This window comes from Nyctereutes procyonoides, unplaced genomic scaffold, assembly GCF_905146905.1.
Source record: "Nyctereutes procyonoides isolate TBG_1078 unplaced genomic scaffold, NYPRO_anot_genome, whole genome shotgun sequence".
NCBI classification, from domain to species: Eukaryota; Metazoa; Chordata; class Mammalia; order Carnivora; family Canidae; genus Nyctereutes; species Nyctereutes procyonoides.
Window position 1 is genome coordinate 7,474,532 of NW_026575051.1, and position 19,790 is coordinate 7,494,321.

At 39.1% G+C, this 19,790-nt stretch overlaps 1 protein-coding gene across 2 annotated transcripts in view; it reads right to left on the reverse strand.

Moving 5' to 3' along the window:
• Positions 1 to 19,790, reverse strand: part of BTBD9 (BTB domain containing 9) — a 410,407-nt gene that overhangs the window by 330,332 nt on the left and 60,285 nt on the right. For both annotated transcript variants that reach the window (XM_055330427.1, XM_055330425.1), the window contains exons 5-6: positions 17,129 to 17,348; positions 14,418 to 14,537 (exon numbers count right to left, since the gene is read on the reverse strand). In XM_055330427.1, coding sequence (XP_055186402.1) covers positions 14,418 to 14,537; positions 17,129 to 17,348 — 340 coding nt within the window. The remainder of the gene's footprint in view (positions 1 to 14,417; positions 14,538 to 17,128; positions 17,349 to 19,790) is intronic.

Consider the following 19,790-nt stretch of genomic DNA (forward strand, 5'->3'; position numbering starts at 1 on the left):
AACCTGCTGCCTCAATGAGTGTATGCACTTTACATTTCATGACCCATTATAAATTTATTTCTTTAACTGATTCTAACCTGGCTTCCACGGCCATGTCAGTTACCACTAAGGGGGGGGGGCGGAGGGGCAGTGTACTCCATGTTGCCAAGACCAAGGGATATTTTTCCTCCCTCCATCTACTTCATCTCCCAGGGAAATCTGGCATCTAGATCTATCCCTCCTTCCTGAAGCCACACTTTCCTGCTTGTCCTTCTCCTGTTGGCTGCTCCTTCCCCATTTCCTTCATTTCCTTCTCCTCTCCTACTTGAGCAAGTTCTAGAGCACTCAGACTCAGTTCTAGGTCCTCTTTTCTACTTCTGCACCCAATCACATTCTATCTCCTCTGATCTAATCAACTGCCATGGCTTCAAATACCATGCTGTAAGACAACAACTCTTAAATTTCTTATTTCCAACCCGGACCTCCTTTTTCATCTCCTAGCCTGTATATGGAACAACACTTCTTGGAAGTCTCACAACCTGAAGAACACATGTTGAATCCACCCATTTCTCCCTGAATTCATGCCACCATCTTTACATAAGCAATCAGCATTCCTTTCCTAAACTACAGCTGAGCCCTCCCAACTGGTCTCCCACCCACCTCAACCTACTCCCCACAAAGGAGACAGGACTTTTAAAAACTTTTTGTTTTTGACTTTTAAAAACTTAAGTAAGATCATATCATGCCCTTGCTAATCCCTTCCCCCAGGACCACACATTCACAAGAACACAAGCTTTTTTTTTTTTTAAGATTTTATTTATTTATTCATGTGAGATATGGAGAGAGAGAGAGGCAGAGACACAAGCCGAGGAAAAAGCAGACTCCATGCAGGGAGCCCAACATGGGACTCGATCCCGGGTCTCCAGGATCAGGCCCTGGGCTGAAGGCAGGCACTCAACTGCTGAGTCACCTAGGGATTCCCCAAGAACACAAGCTTTTAAGTATGGTCCTGCCAGTCCTGAACAACCTAGCCACCACCTACCTCTGCTTCTCAATCTTGCCACCACTCTACCACACCATCACAATGACTAATTCTCATGTCCTTAAACAGGTCTATGTCTCTTCTCCCTCAAAGCTTTCCTGTCCCAGCTCCAAATGCTTTCCCTACTTTCCCTGCTTTTGTTTTCCCAGTTAACTGCCCATGACCATGTGGATCTCTACTTAAATAACACTGCCCTAAAAAGACTTCCCCTGCCTCACCCAGCTGAAACCATGTTCTTCTGTCATGCCTCTAATGCTCACTAGTGTCTTCCTTCTTTGCCTTTATCATAGCTTCCTTTACCTGTAATTATTTTAATATCTGATTCTCCTGCTAAGTTGTAAACTCCACAAGGGCAGGGGATGTGTGCTTAAGGCTCTCCACTGGAGCTCTACTACCTAGCACTGTGCCTGTCATGTAGCAGGCACTTGCTTGATAAGTATTTACTGAATAAATGAGGAAAACGTAGTTTTATTTCATTTGCGGAGATTAAGGAAGATTTCCTGGAGGAAATGGCACTTCAGCTTACTACATGAACAGACCAGATTTCAGTAGTTAGAGATGAAAGAAGAACATTTCCAAAAGAAGAACCTGAGATCAGATGTTTGACACTAGTTAGTGAGTTTGTAATCCAAAACCCAACACAATCCTGGCACCACACATTAAATAAAAATTTCACTATATAAAAGCAAAGCAGATGAAACAGAGGGTCACAATTTGTTTCCTAAGTATTAATTCTGCAACTAGCTCAAACAGGCTCCCCCACAACTTTTGTCCACCAGTGTCATCCCACCTCCTGGGCACCTAGGTTCCAAACATTTAAGCTTTCTTTGTCTCAACTTTTTGTTATTATTATTCCATATTCAACTGGGCATTGAGTTTGACATCCTAATTCAAGCCTCTTTCAGATATGGAATTACTGTAACATTTCCCTAAATCAGGGTATCTTAACCTTGGCACTGTTGACATTTTGGGTTGCATAATTCTTTGTCATGGGAGGCTGTCCTGTACATTGCAGGATATTTAGCAGCATCCTTTCTACCCCTGAGATGCCAGTAGAACCCTGCCCTTCAACTGTGACTGTCAAAGATTTTGGTGCAAAATCATCCCCAGTTGAAAATCACTTTCCTAGATGACATCACAGAAAAAGCCCTCTAAAATTACCCTATCAAAATTCAACCCATTCTTTCAGGCCAACTCACATTTTGTCTTTTATATTAAAATATGGATGCTTATCAACAAACAGATGCGCAGTTGTTTAACTTTACAAATAACCAAAAATCTGCACAATAAAACAAATGAGAGACCAGCTTGACAAAAGATTTAAAAATGATGATAACGCTCACTGTTGATAAGGATATGGGGAAACAGGTACTATCATATAGTCCTGTTAAGAAAAACTGGTATGATGCTTTTGGATGGCATTTATCAGTATGTTTTGCATTTTAAGGTGGTTACATCCTTTGACTCTGTCCATGTGAAGAGTTAATTAACTATGCAGAGACTATAGTGTTCTATAGTAGTAAAACTGAAAACATCCTAAATTCCTCAGTAGGGGACTGTTAGGTAAACAACAGTACATTCAGAATATTGTGCTATTAAAAAGGATTAAAAAAAAGTTTATGTACTGACATGCTACAACAGCCACAGTGAATATAAATATATCTGTGCAAGGTTTCAGAATAGTACATATTCCATAATATGTTAATATGTTATTTTGTAAATAACATGTTTATGTATGATTAAATAAGGTAGACTAAATGAACATTTATTAAAATGTTAACAAAATTTCTATTCTCAAATCATATTTTAAATGTATTAGAGGAACTATTAAACCTTCTTTCAAAATCTCTTAGAAAAGTCTGTACTAAATTTAGTTTAGTTTAGTGAATCTGTACTTTAAATTTTTCAGTTTACTTAAAGCAGGCTTATACTTTTATTTACCACCTTTATTTCAGGCAAATATCCTGAGTTGGAATATTCTGTTCTGAGTCACATTTTTGCCCTAGAGAAATCAATGGTAAAAAGGAATTTTACAGAGGAAAATATATTTTTGTGCATGACAGCTTACTGGTGTGATGCATCCATGAATCATATTGAAAATATGTCCCTTGAAATCAAAGTAAACAATATGTTTATACAAAGAATGTGCCCCAAAGTTCCCCAATAAAGGAAAGTGTTTAATCAAAATATTTGTTGACAGCTGGTTAGTGCTGATTCTAAAGTAGAAAAGAAAATCAGTGTCATTGTCTTTTGTTTTGTGTACAAGAACCGAATATGCAAATCAGACCAAAATGGAGACTCATTATCTGTTTTACACTTCAAGTGTGATCTTAAGCACTGTAGGTATATATACACACACACACACATCCAGAATACACATATATCTCAACAAACCATGCACATCATCTGTTCAGAACTGAGAAACGCATGCATGCTTCTACAACATTAAATGGAAGGCAGATGGCAGGCACTGATCAACAGAAATAAAATAAAATCCTTCTAAATCCTACTCCCTCTCATATTCCTTCTAATTTTTTTCTTTAGAAAAATATCAAGCAGTTCTTCATTACTGTTGATTTGCAACTTCAAAATTACAATAGGCAATGCAAAGGAGGATTTCAAAGAGGGAAAAATGTCTTTTGGCACAGATTCTCTTTCATAGTCTTAGGCAAGAGAGAAGGCTAACTTTGAAACTCATAGGATACTGTAGTTTTATCAGTATCTAATGTGTAAATTAGCTCTTTCTATAACTGGAGCTTTAGCTTTCAAAATACATAATTACTGATCATTTTAGTCTGCATCACATTTCTTTTGCAGGGTGAAAGAACTAAAACAGTTGTTACATCCTAATAGCTTCATAATGTGCACAGAATTTCTAGGACTATTAGAAGTTAAACCTACAGCTTCCTAGCAGGCAGAACATATTCCTGTGTATATATGACCCACATTATTTGAAAGAACAATTATTAACTGATGAAATTATAATTTGAAACATAATGAAGTAAGACTACTAAAGAAAATATTACGGCTCTTAAATGGGGTCAAAGCTGCCAGTCCATACTGATCAGTTTCCCTTAGCTTTCCTCATATTGATAAAGTACTCGGGGCTGAAGGAAGTCCAAGTGTTCATGCTACTACCATTCCTTGCAGGGATCGAGCCCTCTATTTTCATATTGGGAGATGAATTTTTAGAAGGTGAACCAAGTTTGGCATTCTGCCCAGAATTTCTGGCAGCAGACAAGCAATCTGGTTTCACTTCTGGTCTGCTCTCCCCTGAGCCAACCTTGTATCCACAGAAAGCACCCTGATCTAGGGAACTTGTACCATTTATAATGATCACTGAGAAAGCTCTAATGGTTTTATTAACCATGGGACTTGTACATACAGTCTGCTATGAGCATATTTTCTGCAGAAAGAAATATTACAAAATCTTATTTCCTGGTATCTTCTTCTAACACGAGGGAAAAAAATAGCAAGGCTAAAAGAATTTTGCCAGAAAAAATAGATTATTATTCAGGCACCTTCATTCAGGAATGTTAGAGGGCTAAAGAGATTCAACAACATATCTAATGAGCAACTACTACCAAAGTGAGGCCCAGGAACGACAAAATAATTAGAGAGGCACACAAGATATATAATTAATGGCTAAATTGGGTGATTTAAGCTATAAATGCTAAAAGGTCAGAGCAACCATGCTAAGTCGTATGAAGTAAAATGTTAATATACATAGGCCTAACTCTCCACTGAGACAATTATTAACTACTTCACCAATATCTTTTTTTTGATTACCATTTCCAAAGTAAGCAGGATCAGAAAAGACTACATAAATCACAAATAAATCTGTGTCTAAGTTTTTTTCCCTGACCTCCAAGATCTGAGATCTAGCTGTCTTTCTCTCTTCTTGATCTTTCGAAAAAGCAAAGTCAGTGAAGCTTTGCTCCATTCATAGCATTTTTTTTATTCACTCTGGAAGCTGTGTGGGAGGTCCTAGAAACTCTTACCCACCACTGCCATTGATCCTTAGGTTCCAGTTCCCAGTTCCATAGCTCACCAATGCTGGAGGCCCCTCATTCATATTAAGGGGCCCAGAGTCCCAGATGGCTCTGTATTCTAGTTCTTCCTTGCTTTCTCCTTGACAGACGCATAGTACCTGGCTTCCCGGATCAGGATTCCCTAAGTTCCATAATTAAGAGTTGGGAGAACTCCAGCACCAAAACAGGTACCAAAAGGAGATCTCAAGTAGGAAAACTGATGCACTCACACCAATTTCTTTATACAGCGCATGTACTGGACAGTGAAGTACCTATGAAAATGTGTTATTTTTCTAAGCAAAATACAGACACATTTACTCCAATCCTGGCTCTAAAACAGGGACTTTTTCTCTGCTTCTTGGGAATTTTTACTATTCTCTGAATATTATTTGTGAAAATTAACCTAATTTACAGTTTTCTCCATGGAGTCTTCTAATCTTATTGAAAGAAGTTTAAAAAAAAAAAAAAAAAAGCTTTAAATAAAACCAAGTCCCAGATACCTGAAACAGTTCTACTGTTTCTACAAGGTCACATAAAGAGAAGACGGTCATTTATGTACATGTCTCAGAGCTTAGTAAGGTACAGGGAGGTAGATGATAAGTAGATGATCTTGACTGGTGAGACAAAATAAGACATTTTTCATAAGAACCAAGGATTATGTTAAAGAAGAAGAAGGACCCAATGATGGAGTTTTGAGAAAATAGTTCAGGTTTGGCCAAGTCCGATGCCTTTGGCAAGTATCCTGCATATGCAGGATATCCTTTCTCCTTTTGTTTGCCTGCTCAATTCCTTGGTCCTTTATGACTCAGTCCAAATCCTTTCTTCTGCAGGAACTCCCATAACTATGCTCCTGCATAGCCAAGTCTTCCTTCATATTTTACTTTATCAATCCTTAGAAGAGCAGAAATTGTGTCTTTTTCATCCTTTTATGCCCACCCCTAAACTAATTGCCTTTAAAATACAGCAGGTGTTCAGTACCTGTTTGTTGAATGAATGTCTACATGAATAAACCCATTAAGTAACAGAGTAGTACTGAGGAGGGTGAAAGCAGAAAGGATTCTGATACTCAACCAGAGAGGTGCTGGCTGCACTTGATCCTGGACCTAACTGCTTGGGAAGCAACCATTAGCACCACCAAATATAGTTCTTGCCCTTCCAGAATGAAAAACAGACAACGGCTGTTTGTGGCAATAATAACAGGTCATTAGTGTTATTAACATCATCTCATACAATAGGCTTATTAAAAGACACTAATTTAGATTCTAAATTTATAAAATAAAATACAAAGGAAAGGACAACGCTGTTCTGTTTTCTCATATTCCAACTCTACTGCACACACAAAAGTTCAACATGCTAGTGCCCTTTATACAAAATAAAACAGAAAAGCCTTGGATGCAACTGAATAACTTAAGCACAAGTAGCTGCGTCTCAAAGGTCTTGCTGAATATAAAACATGGTGGATATGTTTTTTCTTTTGGCTTAGTAAGAGAGGATTGTAGGTGAAAATAATAAATAGAAAATTCGTAAATTTTAAAAGAGAAAAGAAACAATTCATGATGCTGCAGAGATCGCATGACAAGAGACTCCCTAACAGAGAAGGTATGTTTCTAAATACAGTGGAAACAAAACAAATCAGGAGTTAAGAACATCAGGCTCACTAAGTAATAATAAAGTCTAGAATGATCTTATTAGGAACTAAAAGGGCCGGAAAATTCAAAGCTCTATTGACAAACTGACAAAACATACCTAGATAAAGGACTGCTATGCTCCCTTGGGAGTATTTTAAAAGTGAAAAGTTCCCCAATTGTTTATCCTCCTCCTCCTCCTCCCCAACATCATCATCCTCATCCACATCGTTAGTAGCCTTATAGTCACAGTAGCTGTGACCAGTGCAAGCAGAGCAGAACGCGGCCACACTGGGCCCTCTCTTTCAGTATACCTGGAAACTGCTGGTGCCCAAGAGGTAGCAAGAGCTTCTTCAGGGCTGCACATCTCCTCCTACCTTAACTAGAGCTCTTTCTTTACCTCATATCCTACAGAGGCAATGTAGGACTCTGTTGTTACCTGTGTAGTCAGAGGGACCTGCAAATTTAGCTTCTCTAAGGCTCAATTTCTTTGTTTGTAAAATTAGGTAGTTAGCAGTATTTCTCTTGTGGAGCTATTGTGAGGATGACACAAGGTAATAATGATGTGTCTGGCCAGAGAAGATGCTGAATCAATGTTGGACTGTCCTCTTCCTGTCTCTCCCAAGCTCCTGTAATCCCGTCTTTCTCTTTCTTATCCTCCTTTCTTCTGCTCCCTGATTCTTTATAAATATTTAATGGCTCTATCTTTGAGTCCGTCTTCTTATTTATTTCAAAATTTCAGAGGAAGGGGCACTGGGGTGGCTCAGTCCATTAAGTGTCTGCCTTGGGCTCAGATCATGATCCCGAGGTCCTGGGATGGAGCCCCACACTGAGGTCCTGGGATCTAGTCCCACATCAGCCTCCCTACTCAGTGGGGGGAGTCTGCTTCTCCCTTTGCCCTCTGCCTGCAGCTTCCCCTGCTTGTGCTCTGTCAAATAAATAAATCTTTAAAAAAAAAAAAAAAAGCAGATGTCAACATGGCTACCTCAAAATTTCAGCTAAAATTCCAAAGAAGATTAAAAAAAAAAAAAAAACCTTATTTGTATGAAACTGAATGACTATACTACAGAGGTCCACATATCTGCTGTAATTTGTAGACAAGGAGTTAAGAGCCGGCTTGTATGTATATATACATCTACAGGATTTCAAACATAATTAATGCAACACATGAGTTGGAAGACTTAAATGGCACAAATAGTTTCACATGTTATTTCAAAAATCACAGACTTCAGAACAATTTATATATAAATACAGTTTTATTTTTTTAAAAAGTGATTTCAACCTCTTTGTCCTCAAGTAAAACTGTTATGATTTAGTGACACCATGTGGCTACATTTGGCTTTGCATTCTTAGAAAACAATGTTCCTCTGAATGCAGGGTTGCTCTATGCTAGTTCAATTATGACATCAAAGTTGTAGGTAGAGATACAATTCATACCAAGTATGAACTAAACTTACTTTTGTAAAGTGAAATTTTTCCTTTTTCCTTTACATCTGAATAAGGCATTTCTTGAATTCAGAAGACACCAATCACATAAAGAAAGTAAAGGCTCAGCATAATTCTAGCTACAATTCTAAAGCACCCTGGTGAACCAAAGAATAATGTAAAAGTGCCTTCCTTTAAAAGTAAATAAACATATCAATGCCCAGTTATGGGCGCAAGGAAGAACAATGAAGAAAAAGAAAGAAAACACTCAGCTTTTGTACAATGTGAATATGGCTGGGAAAGAATGCTTCCATAAATAGCAATGTTTATTTTCTCATTTGTTTTATGTCCTGTAGATCTACAGCACTGTGTAGGTACTATAATCTAATGAAGATGGGTAAAAAAAAAAAAAATTATACTGCCTCTAATGATGGCAGGGATGAGGAGGGACCTGGAATGTATGGTAGCAATAAAAGAGATTAAAGTGCCGTGTACCAAAACACAGTACAGTTTTAGTATTCATCTAATGAGGCCTCCAACAGTAGACCAGTTAGTCCTGATTAATAGTCCATGTACACCAAAGAAAGGCTAAATATCTAAAACAATGACCAGAAAATATCACTTCTTTCACCTCAATTAAAAATATTCATATCCCTTCTTGGACCTTCCCAAACCACCTATTTAAAATATCCACCCCCCCACCCCACCCCACCCCCACACACACACCTCCCCTTGAGCCTAGTCACTATCACAGTACCATCTTCACAACACTTAAAATGACTTGATGTGTTCTTATTACTTGTTGATAAGTGGAATCCTCCCACATGCCATGAGAGGAAAAACTATGGCAGTCTTCTTTAGGTGTTGTGGCCTTGATATAAGTACAGTGCATAGCACAAAGTAGGAGCTTATTTTGGAATGAGTGAGTGACAAATGAATGAACAGATGAATAAATGAAGAAAAATCTTTAGCTGATGAAGCATGCCTAAATTTCTTGTTAAAGTTAAAATAGAACAATGCTAGTAAGATGTTTATCATCATTTATGGTCTCTAATGTGACCACTGAGACCAGAAGACAGGCTGGCAGATGCTCTATAACACTCTTTCTTTTCTCCACGACACATGTGGCACATTATAATACCTCATTCTAAGAAAAGAAGAAAAAGGAGGGAAGGGAAACTACAATTAAAACACTTTCAGCTACAGGCAAAGAAATCAGTGAAACAGTGGAGTAAATGCTAGAATTTAGCATAAGATAAATATGACTGTTCACATTCGTGTGGTAAGGAACAATTATTAAATAAATTGCCTTAGTAACTGACTATCCCTACCTGAAAACACACACAAAAAATGTTCTGGCTGAATTAACATCTAGATATAAAGACAAAAATAACAAATAGTAGAAAAAAATTTGAGAAACACCTTTCTAAACATGATAGTAAACCACCAGATACTTAAAAAAAAAAAAAAAAAGGATTAAGAGACTGGACATTTTTAAAAAAGTAAAATTCTGGATGGCAAAAAGTACCACTAAGACACTAAAAATGAAAAACAAATTGCACAATACATGGCAGGCAAAAAGATGGCATATATATATATATATACACACATACACACACCTGTATATTTCAATGTGTATATATCAACATATCAAAATGAAGTTCTCATAAGATAGAAAAAGATAACTGCCTCAGAAGAAAAATATGCAGAAGACAAAAACAGACTTTTCATAAATAAGAAAGAACATATTACCATTATTAAATACTGTACCTCACGGATGATAAATCTAAATTAAGAGGTCTTATTTATTTATTCATTTATTTTTATAAATCATAGCTCACACTGGCAAAATGTTGACAAGCCTACATTGGTAAGGGTTCAGAGAAAGCATTTTCACGTGCTACTGGTGGAAATTGGATACAACTTTACCAAAAGACAAGCTTTATCAACATTTAAAATACATCCTACATTATAATCTGATAATAAAAAGGTCATGAACAACACATTTCCATGATAGTACTTAAAAAATAATAGGAAAGGCAGAAGCCCAGTCTTGTGTGAAATGCGGCCATCCCACTGGCACCTTCTCTGTACCCTCAACGGCCAGTGTTCAGTGACTGCCCCTCCTGATTGCCCTCTCACGGCTCTGCCCAGCTCCTGCAGCATGTTTAAACATGTCTGCTATCTCCTCTTTTCTTCCATCTCTCAACAGGCATACCCTGAGGACTGTGCTTTTAGGCCACTATTCCTTTTCTCAACTCCTGGGTTTTGTCCCAGGATCACTTGTGATTCCAGCTACCCAAGCCACCTGCAGGCTCCGAAATCGTCCTCTATCCTTCGCATCCACATTTTCAAGTCTTCTCCTACTTCAGCAACATTAAATGGCTGCCAAATTCCCAGCACCATGTTGAGAAAGAGCCAAAAAACATTTTAAGACACTCCCAAAGCATTCCATATTTGCCACTCCTTATTAGTGTTTTTTGTTTAGCCCTGGGCTCCAGCATCTAGAAAAACCTAGATGGGAGTTTACTAGATAGCCAAGCAGACAACATAAAGGTACAGCAGAAATTGCCTTTCCCTGAGAAAGCTGGTAAGACGTAACATGATTCTGGGGACATATGAAAGATTATACTAACATGGACAAGTCAATTTTCTTCATCCTCAGGAAGGGGTTGAGTGAGGGGAGTTATTAGTCTAGGCTTTTGGCTACATAGAGCAGTCCCCATTTACCCTACAACACGTTCCTAAACAGGACCCAGGAAAACAGAGCAGATCATTTCCCTCCATTCACCACTGTGGGTGGAGCAATCACTCTGGCTTTGAAGCCTGATATTATCCTATCTGTTGCAGCTAGATAATGTCCACTACCTTGCCAAGGTGAAGTGTTAACTGAATTGCATTCCACAAATATATAAATGGCAAAATGCATGCCATATATATTTTGCTACAATAAAAAAATGCTTTACCAAAATTAAGATACATTAAAACTGTTGGAAACAGGCAGTTATGAAGGTAGAGCAAACCATTTAAGGCATGTTGGGACTGTTGTGTATGGACCAGCAATCTGGAAAAGTGTTGAGAAGACTAAGCTCCTGAGGTCAGTAACAATTTCCTCACAGTGACTGCCACTGTGGCTAGAGAGGATGGCAAGAATGGCTCTTTTTCTCTGAAGGTCAAACACAAACGGAGTCTTAAAATTATCAGAAAAAATAAAAACAATTTTAAAATCATAAAAATAAAAAAAAACTAAAAATAAAAACCACTAGTGACGGAGCCTTCACTTTGGGCTAGGCACTGTACTTAATGTTTGTATACATGCTATGTCATCTAAACCTTCCACAGCAGAACTCATAAATGGTGTTGTTATTCCTGTTTTTTACTGGTGTAGAAACAAAAGCTTGGAGAGGCACAACTTTACTAAGATCACCATGCCATGATCAGATGAAACCAGAGAGTGAGAAGAGCTCTAACTCCAAAGCCCATGTTTTTGTTTTGTTTTTTTACTACAGAGCGCTGATTTACATGCAATCCAGCCAAGACTCAGAGAGAGCTAGGTAATCTCACACTCCCCAATTCACAGTCTCTCTTCTTTTGTGAATATATTTGATGTAATCTTTCCTCAATACATGATATTCACATCCTTCAAAATTCAGTTTCTACATGAAAATATAGGTTATTTTTGTAAACCATGTACTGGAGACCTTTCTAGCACCGATATACATTTTAACAAATACATGGATAAAAAAAAAAAAAAACAATGACTATATATGCAGGTCAATGCTGAATCGATCTCTTTTCATTATGCAGTCAGTGCCTTGACCCCACGAAACCATTTATAGAGTACCTACTGCATACTACATCATAGCCTGAGTACCATGCAAGAATACTAAAAGATCTGAATCCATACTCACTTCCAAGAAGTTGTAATTTTAGTATCAGAGGTAAGACAAAAAGACTCAAAGGACATTGAAAAACAAAGGTGACGTACAAATGTGCAAATTAACTAAATAATGCAAAGTGAACACTTACATGCTAAGGAAATGATGAATTTATATGTGCCCAGTGAAGTCCCTGGAAAACGTTTATTTAAAACATTGCTTAGAAAGTCAATAAACGATTATGAAGATAAATACCAAGTACAGGGTCACCTGGGTGGCGCAGTCAGGTGGGCAACTGACTCCTGGTTTCCACTCAGGTTGTGATCTCAGGATCATGGGATTGAGCCTTGTGTTGGGCTTTGCGCTCAGCGCAGAGTCTGCTTGAGACTCTCTCTACCTCTCCCTCTGCCCTTCCCCACTGCTCACTCTCTTTCCCTCTAAAATAAATAAGTATTTAAAAAAAAGAAAAGAAATACCAAGTATAAGACATCCTTAGATAATCAACTGAGACTCATTCTTAGGTTCATTTTTAACTACCAAAGTCCCCAACGTATTACAAAAGGCAGAGTTTATAAAGTAATGTAGTGATATATGTTAAAGTGGTTATAAATCTTTGAAATTTTGTTTCTTAACTAATATGGGTATCAAGACTCTTCCCTTTTCCTGTTATCACTATATCTAACATCACCTTTGCTGAATTTTTCTAGGCCAGAGTTGGGAACTGGCTATCCCAAGACAAAAACTAATACAGCCAACCTCTATGACACAAAAAAGTTACATCAATAAGAGCAAGGCCACTCAGAAGAGGCAAAATCACAAAAGGGGAGTATAAATAATGCCCATTAATAAATAAGGGGAAGTATATTTTGTAAAAGCCAGCGATCATGACTGAGGGCACACATCTCCCTCCATACAGCGCAAGTTTTCGAGTGGGTAAAGCACACAGACTCTGTCATGGCTAGTATTATATTCATGATTTGTTCTGGGAGTCATGTTTCTCTTGTTTCAAATTAAATGCAAACACACAGTCCTTCTGTCCACATCAGATGCTTTGGTTGCTATGCTGCTTATTTTTCAATCCCATACAACCGTAATAGCCTGCGTCAATGCAGACTCAATCTCCTCCTCCAAGTTGGGGGCCCTGTGTCACTCTCAAAGCATCCCTAGGCAGCTCTGAGATACAAAATCTTCACTCAATTTCTCATCCCTCTCATTTTAATCCATTCAAAACTCCTCTGATAGAAAAGCAACTGCCAGACCTGCAATACTTTAGTCTCTCTTTGGGGAAATGAAATTGATTTTCTTCATTTTCACACAAGAGAGTCCCTGGGTAACAATATTGTGTCCATTCATACCCATAATAATAATAAAAAAAATGTAGGCAACATTTCTTTACTGTATACCAGAAGGCTGAAAGGTTTTGTGGAATTCCTTTGGAGGAGGTAAGAATTCATCCTGATGCTGCTCGATCATAAGTTTACTAAGTTAAAGGTTGTCTTCTGACTGAGAGAGTTAAGTGCTATGGGCCATCCCCATCTGCTCCAAATTAGCCACAGTAGGAGGTCAGCTAGGGTCATGGATGAGGTAGGGTCGGGAGGGAGTAAGAGTCCACATTGTCCCTGGTTTATTCCCAGCATATGCCTTTCCTTCTCCTCTTGCCACACTGGACTAAATGAACCAATCATTTTCTGCCTTTGATCTTCTGACTTTAAGGTAAGGAATACCTGAGAGAAATTTCCAAGGGGAAAATTGCCAGAGAAAAAAAACAAACTCAGCAGAATTTCAGGCACCTCGAACTATTTTCCCAACTCCCAAATTCATTAACAGTATAGGTTTTGCAGAATTTCAGAAGTTTAAAAGATGGCTTAAACCTAAAGGAAGAATATGAAATATGAGAACAGTAGCTCATCAACACTTTTTAAGAACAACCTTCCATGGGGCTACAATACATAACAACAATAAAAGCTGTGAGTCTGGGGCCCCACCAGCTCCACTCCCCCTGCTCCAAACCCAACCCACTAGAAATATTTACTCTGTCAAACTCCATTGATAAGCACTGACCTAGAAAAAGAACACAGATATTCAGAATGTGCAAACTAACATCCAAAAATCTCCTCTTGGCCCTGAGGACTACCAAAGGAGCTCAAAAACCATTTCCACTTTGCAGTGTTCTCTGTCCCTTCTTGTTCACTGCCTGTCTCCTGCATAAGTATGGCACAAAACATTGTGGATAAAACAGAATACACTCTAGAATTAAGATGTTTCAGTTTCCATATTTTCCCTAAGTTTTTTAAGTTGGGATGCATTTGGTAACTGATATCCTGAAAAAGTCTTCTTCCTTAAGACAAAAAAAAAAAAAAAAAAAAGTAGCCCGTTTCCCAAGGTCCAAATCTCCTTAAGTAAATAGCAAAATCATTAATTAACCATGAGAACTAACCGGCAGACACGGGCTGGAAAATACAACTTTTGCCAAGAACGACACAGATACTGCGAATGATCAATCACTCTGATCCAATCAAGTTCATCCATTGACACTTCAATGAAGTATGAATAAGACCTATGAATCAAAAGAAAAACGCAGAAAAAAGTACCATATTAAAATAACAAAACCAAGTTATACTTCAATAAAACATTAAAAGATACAAAAAATGTAACTTACTAATTACATTTTCTGTATTACAAATTATCAAAACTTTCTGCATAACAATCAAATTCTGATAATAATAAAATCTGTATAGATCTTGCTATTGTAGTGTGCACCACAATGTACCGTAATTCTCTCTCCACATGTCTGTATGCCTTATTAGATCACAAGATGCTTAAAAACAAGGAGCATGCCATATTTATCTTCACATATTCAGGGCCTAGCACACTGTCTGGCACATACCCAGCATGCAAGATATTTGTTCCTTTTCAAACAGAGCCAGGATGGCTTGCTCCTACTATATTAGATTAATAAAGCCATGATAGAAGAGAGAACAGAAAATTGATAAGTGGGAGATGGGCCTTCTCCTTCTACCTTCCCTAGTCTGGGTGCTCAGCTCTGTTCTCTCAGGGAAGCCCACTCGGAATGGTTCCTCAGAAAGACCTGCTTATCTCCTGCTCCCTCCCAGTCTCCACCATCCCACACAAATATGCAGCCCAAAGAAAAATAAATGACATGGGTGAAGAGATAATACGTGTTTCTTCTGGGTACAACATAGAATTTGGCAGCTAATAATCTGGCAGTAATGAAAATAGCCTATCATCCCCTAGCCAGCTACCGTGGACCATTAGATGCTGGTCCCATCCTGAACAAATCTGTATTCCCCTGTCATAAGCCAAATTTAAATTTGAGATGCAGTTATTACTTGTACTGTAATATCAACAGGAACAATCTCAGAAGATTTAGACGACCATAAATGTCAGCCTGCAACCAACAGTTGTGACCAGAAAAGGTCAGCTTATTTTGTGTCATCCCCTCATTTTCTGCTGTCCTCTCACTCCCATTCATTTTATCGCTCAGTCTCAAACAGGTTATAACCTTTTATTGAACCTCTCTGGGTTATCAGTAATGCAGGTTATAATTTTACAACACATGTCAGAATCTTTTGGGCTTAAGATTCTGAATTTTTCACCTTTGCTGAGAATGATAACTTCTGTGAGAAAAGAACTGCTACATGGTCAAGCTAAGTCCCCTGTGAATGTAATGCATATACTAAAGCAAAGCGGCCTATAAATATTTAACATCATGGAAATAGTAACTACTATCGGTTTCAAACGTACTAACATTTTCTTTTATTATCTTTATACTAATTTCACAATTAATTAAACAAATATATGTAAAGCTTTGAGAACAGTACCTACCACATAAAAGTAATGAAAGTGCTATATAAGTATTATTACTGTTATACTATTATTATTAGCCCAGAGACTCTTGGAAATCACATGTGGATTAGCTCCATTTTGCCAACTAAACATCATTTTATATCCAACAAGATACTTACCAGGACATATATTCTTTTTTTTTTTATTTTTTTATTTTTATTTTTTTTTTTAGGACATATATTCTTAATAAAGAAAAAACAGATGAAGATAACCTGGGAGCCTCGAACACCCTTACCTATGGGAAATGCAAACTCCCTTCATGAAGCTTCCCTCATATTTGGTTCAAATGGCCTAAAAGGTCTGAGTGGTGGCCAGTGTGCAAGGAGAAATGAAGTACCATGCAAGGGTATCATTGCCAATACTACCAAGTCCTCCCAGCCCAGACTCAAAGAGGCATGAGTAGGGCCTAGGAGACTCTATGCCAATTTCTGGGTATAGAGGGTTTAAGTTAATGATGGCAGTCATGAGAGACAATTTTTGGTGGCCCAACTGCTCTGGTACTTCTAAGCATCATGGATGAATCCTAGAAACTACAGTGGGGGAAGTGTCAGAGGTGCTGGATAGAAGGCAGAATCTTGAAGCCACTACAAAACTGAGTGGGTTCTGAGGCTGGAGCTCACCAAATCTTTTTCACAAACTTCCTACATTTGAGAATGATTATTCATCCACACAATAAAAGACATTTTTTTCTTCATCCATAGGATTAAATGCATTAAAAAAGTTATAGTATTCAAAAGTAAGTAATCAAGTAAATAAATATTGGTAACCCAGAAAGAATACCAAATAACAATTAAAAGTATATTTTAAAGGGATATTTTTTTTTGAAGTAGAATGTTCACAATGTATTAATTACAAAGTGAAGTTAGCCTTTATTTTGTAAAACTATGTGTGGTTTTACAGATTTCTGTTTTGTGTATGTGACTAGTTAAATACATATAGTTACATATGCTGGTTAGATACATACTAGCTATATACAAAGGTTATTAATGGCCAGTGATTTACTAATGGTTTCATTCTTCTTCTTTGTGTTTTTCTATACTATGTTTTCCATGATAAACACATATTCATTACTTTTATAAGCAGAAAAAAAGCAAAAAAAAAATTTTTTTTAAGGATAATAGCCTTTAACTCTTCCCCCAGAACTAAACTTCAAAAGAAATAGCAAAACGATCCCAAGGAAATAAACCATCAAATCTGAAAAGCCAAAGAGATGACCACAAAATTAGGCCAACTCAATCAAACATAATGTCATTTTCTGTCCAAGTCATGCTAATCACTCACCGGCTATCTCGGTCCCACAGGAGTATCCGAATGTGATTGATAATAGATGGCTGACCTAGCTTAATCTCAATGCCAGAACGGCAGTCATCATCAATCGGGTGCCTAGAAAATCCATGATCCAAATCATAATTTTGAGTATCACCGTCTAATAAGGCCGACTTCAGCTCCCCTTTTACAACCTGGGCTCCATACTTCATAGTTGCAATATTTTCTTCTGGTACTACAGTTAAAAACAGAGAAAGCAAGATTAATGATTACTTAGTAATTATTCTGTATTGTTGGGAAGAACACAAAATTCTAGCATTCTAGTTGATTTTATCACGTGCATTTCATTTAAAAATGGCAGAGAGAAGTCTGTGGAGATAGAAGATGTGGAATGTCTATGAGGATTACGATACCACCCACAGTTTAAACTTAATGACACACCAAAGCCACAGAGTGCCTAAGACTAATGTTACTAAGAAAAAGTTGGTAATACTAGAAACAAAACAAGTACTAGGACAAACAAATCAGCTCTGCCACGTTCACTCTATTAGTAGCCTTAATTTAATATCTACAGGACAAAAATGGCATAGAAGATGACCTGTAGCTGCCATCTGGAGTGAGCACAACATAGAAAAGCAAAGCTGACAGGTCAGATCTCTGATAAAGCGGGGAGGGGCAGGATGGCGGAAGAGTAGGGTCCCCAAGTCACCTGTCCCCACCAAATTACCTAGGTAACCTTCAAATCATCCTGAAAATCTATGAATTCGGCCTGAGATTTAAAGAGAGACCAGCTGGAATCTACAGTGAGAAGAGTTCGCGCTTCTCTCAAGATAGGAAGGGGGGGTGGGTAGTAAAGAAACAAAAGGCCTCCAAGGGGGAGGGGCCCCGAGGAGCCGGGCTGAGGCCGGGGCGAGTGTCCCCAGGACAGGAGAGCCCCGTCCCGGAGAAGCAGAAGCTGCACCAACCTTCCCGGGCGGAAAGGGGCTCGAAGGGAGTTAGAGCAGGACCCAGGAGGGCGGGGATGCCCTCGGGCTCCCTGGGACCGTAACAGAGGAACTGCGCCCCGGGAGAGTGCGCCGAGCTCCCTAAGGGCTGCGGCGCGCACGGCGGGACCCAAAGCAGCTCGGAGGGGCTCGGGGGCGGCTCCGCGGAGGGGGCTGCGCAGCCGGGAGCTTGAATCCAACAGCGCAGGCCCCGGAGCACAGGGCGCCGGGACACAGCCCAGGATCCGGCCTCCCCCGGGACAGGCAGAGGCCGGGGAGGGCCCAGGACCACAAGGACGCTCCTGCCTGGAGCTGAGCAGATCAGCGGCCCCGCCCAGGAGCCTCCAGGCCCTGCGGACGGAGAGCTCCGGAGTTACTGCAGGAGCTGAATCCAGGGCTCCAGAGCGGGGCCGCCACTGCGGTTGTTCCTCCTGGGGCCTCACAGGGTAAACAACCCCCGCTGAGCCCTGCAGCAGGCAGGGACAGAGCAGCTCCCCCAAGTGCTAACACCTGAAAATCAGCGCAACAGGCTCCTCCCCCAGAAGACCAGCTGGACGGACCAGTTCCAGGGGAAGTCAAGGGACTTAAAGTCTACAGAATCAGAAGATACTCCCCCGTGTTTTTTTTTTTCTTTTTGATTTGTTTGCTTCCCCCACCCCTTTTTTCCTTCTTTCTTTTTCTCCTTTTTTTTCTTCGTTTTTTCTTTTTTCTTTTTCTCTTTTCTTTCCTTCTTTCTCTCCTCTCTTTTGTTCCTTTTCCCAATACAACTTGTTTTTGGCCACTCTGCACTGAGCAAAATGACTAGAAGGAAAACCTCACCTCAAAAGAATCAGAAACAGTCCTCTCTCCCACAGAGTTACAAAATCTGGATTACAATTCAATGTCAGAAAGCCAATTCAGAAGCACTATTATACAGCTACTGGTGGCTCTAGAAAAAAGCATTAAGGCCTCACGAGACTTCATGACTGCAGAATTTAGATCCAATCAGGCAGAAATTAAAAATCAATTGAATGAGATGCAATCCAAACTGGAAGTCCTAACGACGAGGGTTAACGAGGTGGAAGAACGAGTGAGGGACATAGAAGACAAGTTAATGGCAAAGAGGGAAACTGAGGAAAAAAGAGACAAACAGTTAAGGGACCATGAAGACAGATTAAGGGAAATAAATGACAGCCTGAGGAAGAAAAACCTACGTTTAATTGGGGTTCCCGAGGGCGCCGAAAGGGACAGAGGGCCAGAATATGTATTTGAACAAATCATAGCTGAAAACTTTCCTAATCTGGGAAGGGAAACAGGCATTCAGATCCAGGAAATAGAGAGATCCCCCCCTAAAATCAATAAAAACCGTTCAACACCTCGACATTTAATAGTGAAGCTTGCAAATTCCGAAGATAAAGAGAAGATCCTTAAAGCAGCAAGAGACAAGAAATCCCTGACTTTTATGGGGAGGAGTACTAGGGTAACAGCAGACCTCTCCACAGAGACCTGGCAGGCCAGAAAGGGCTGGCAGGATAAATTCAGGGTCCTAAATGAGAAGAACATGCAACCAAGAATACTTTATCCAGCAAGGCTCTCATTCAAAATGGAAGGAGAGATAAACAGCTTCCAAGACAGGCAGGAACTGAAAGAATATGTGACCTCCAAACCAGCTCTGCAAGAAATTCTAAGGGTGACTCTTAAAATTCCCCTTTAAG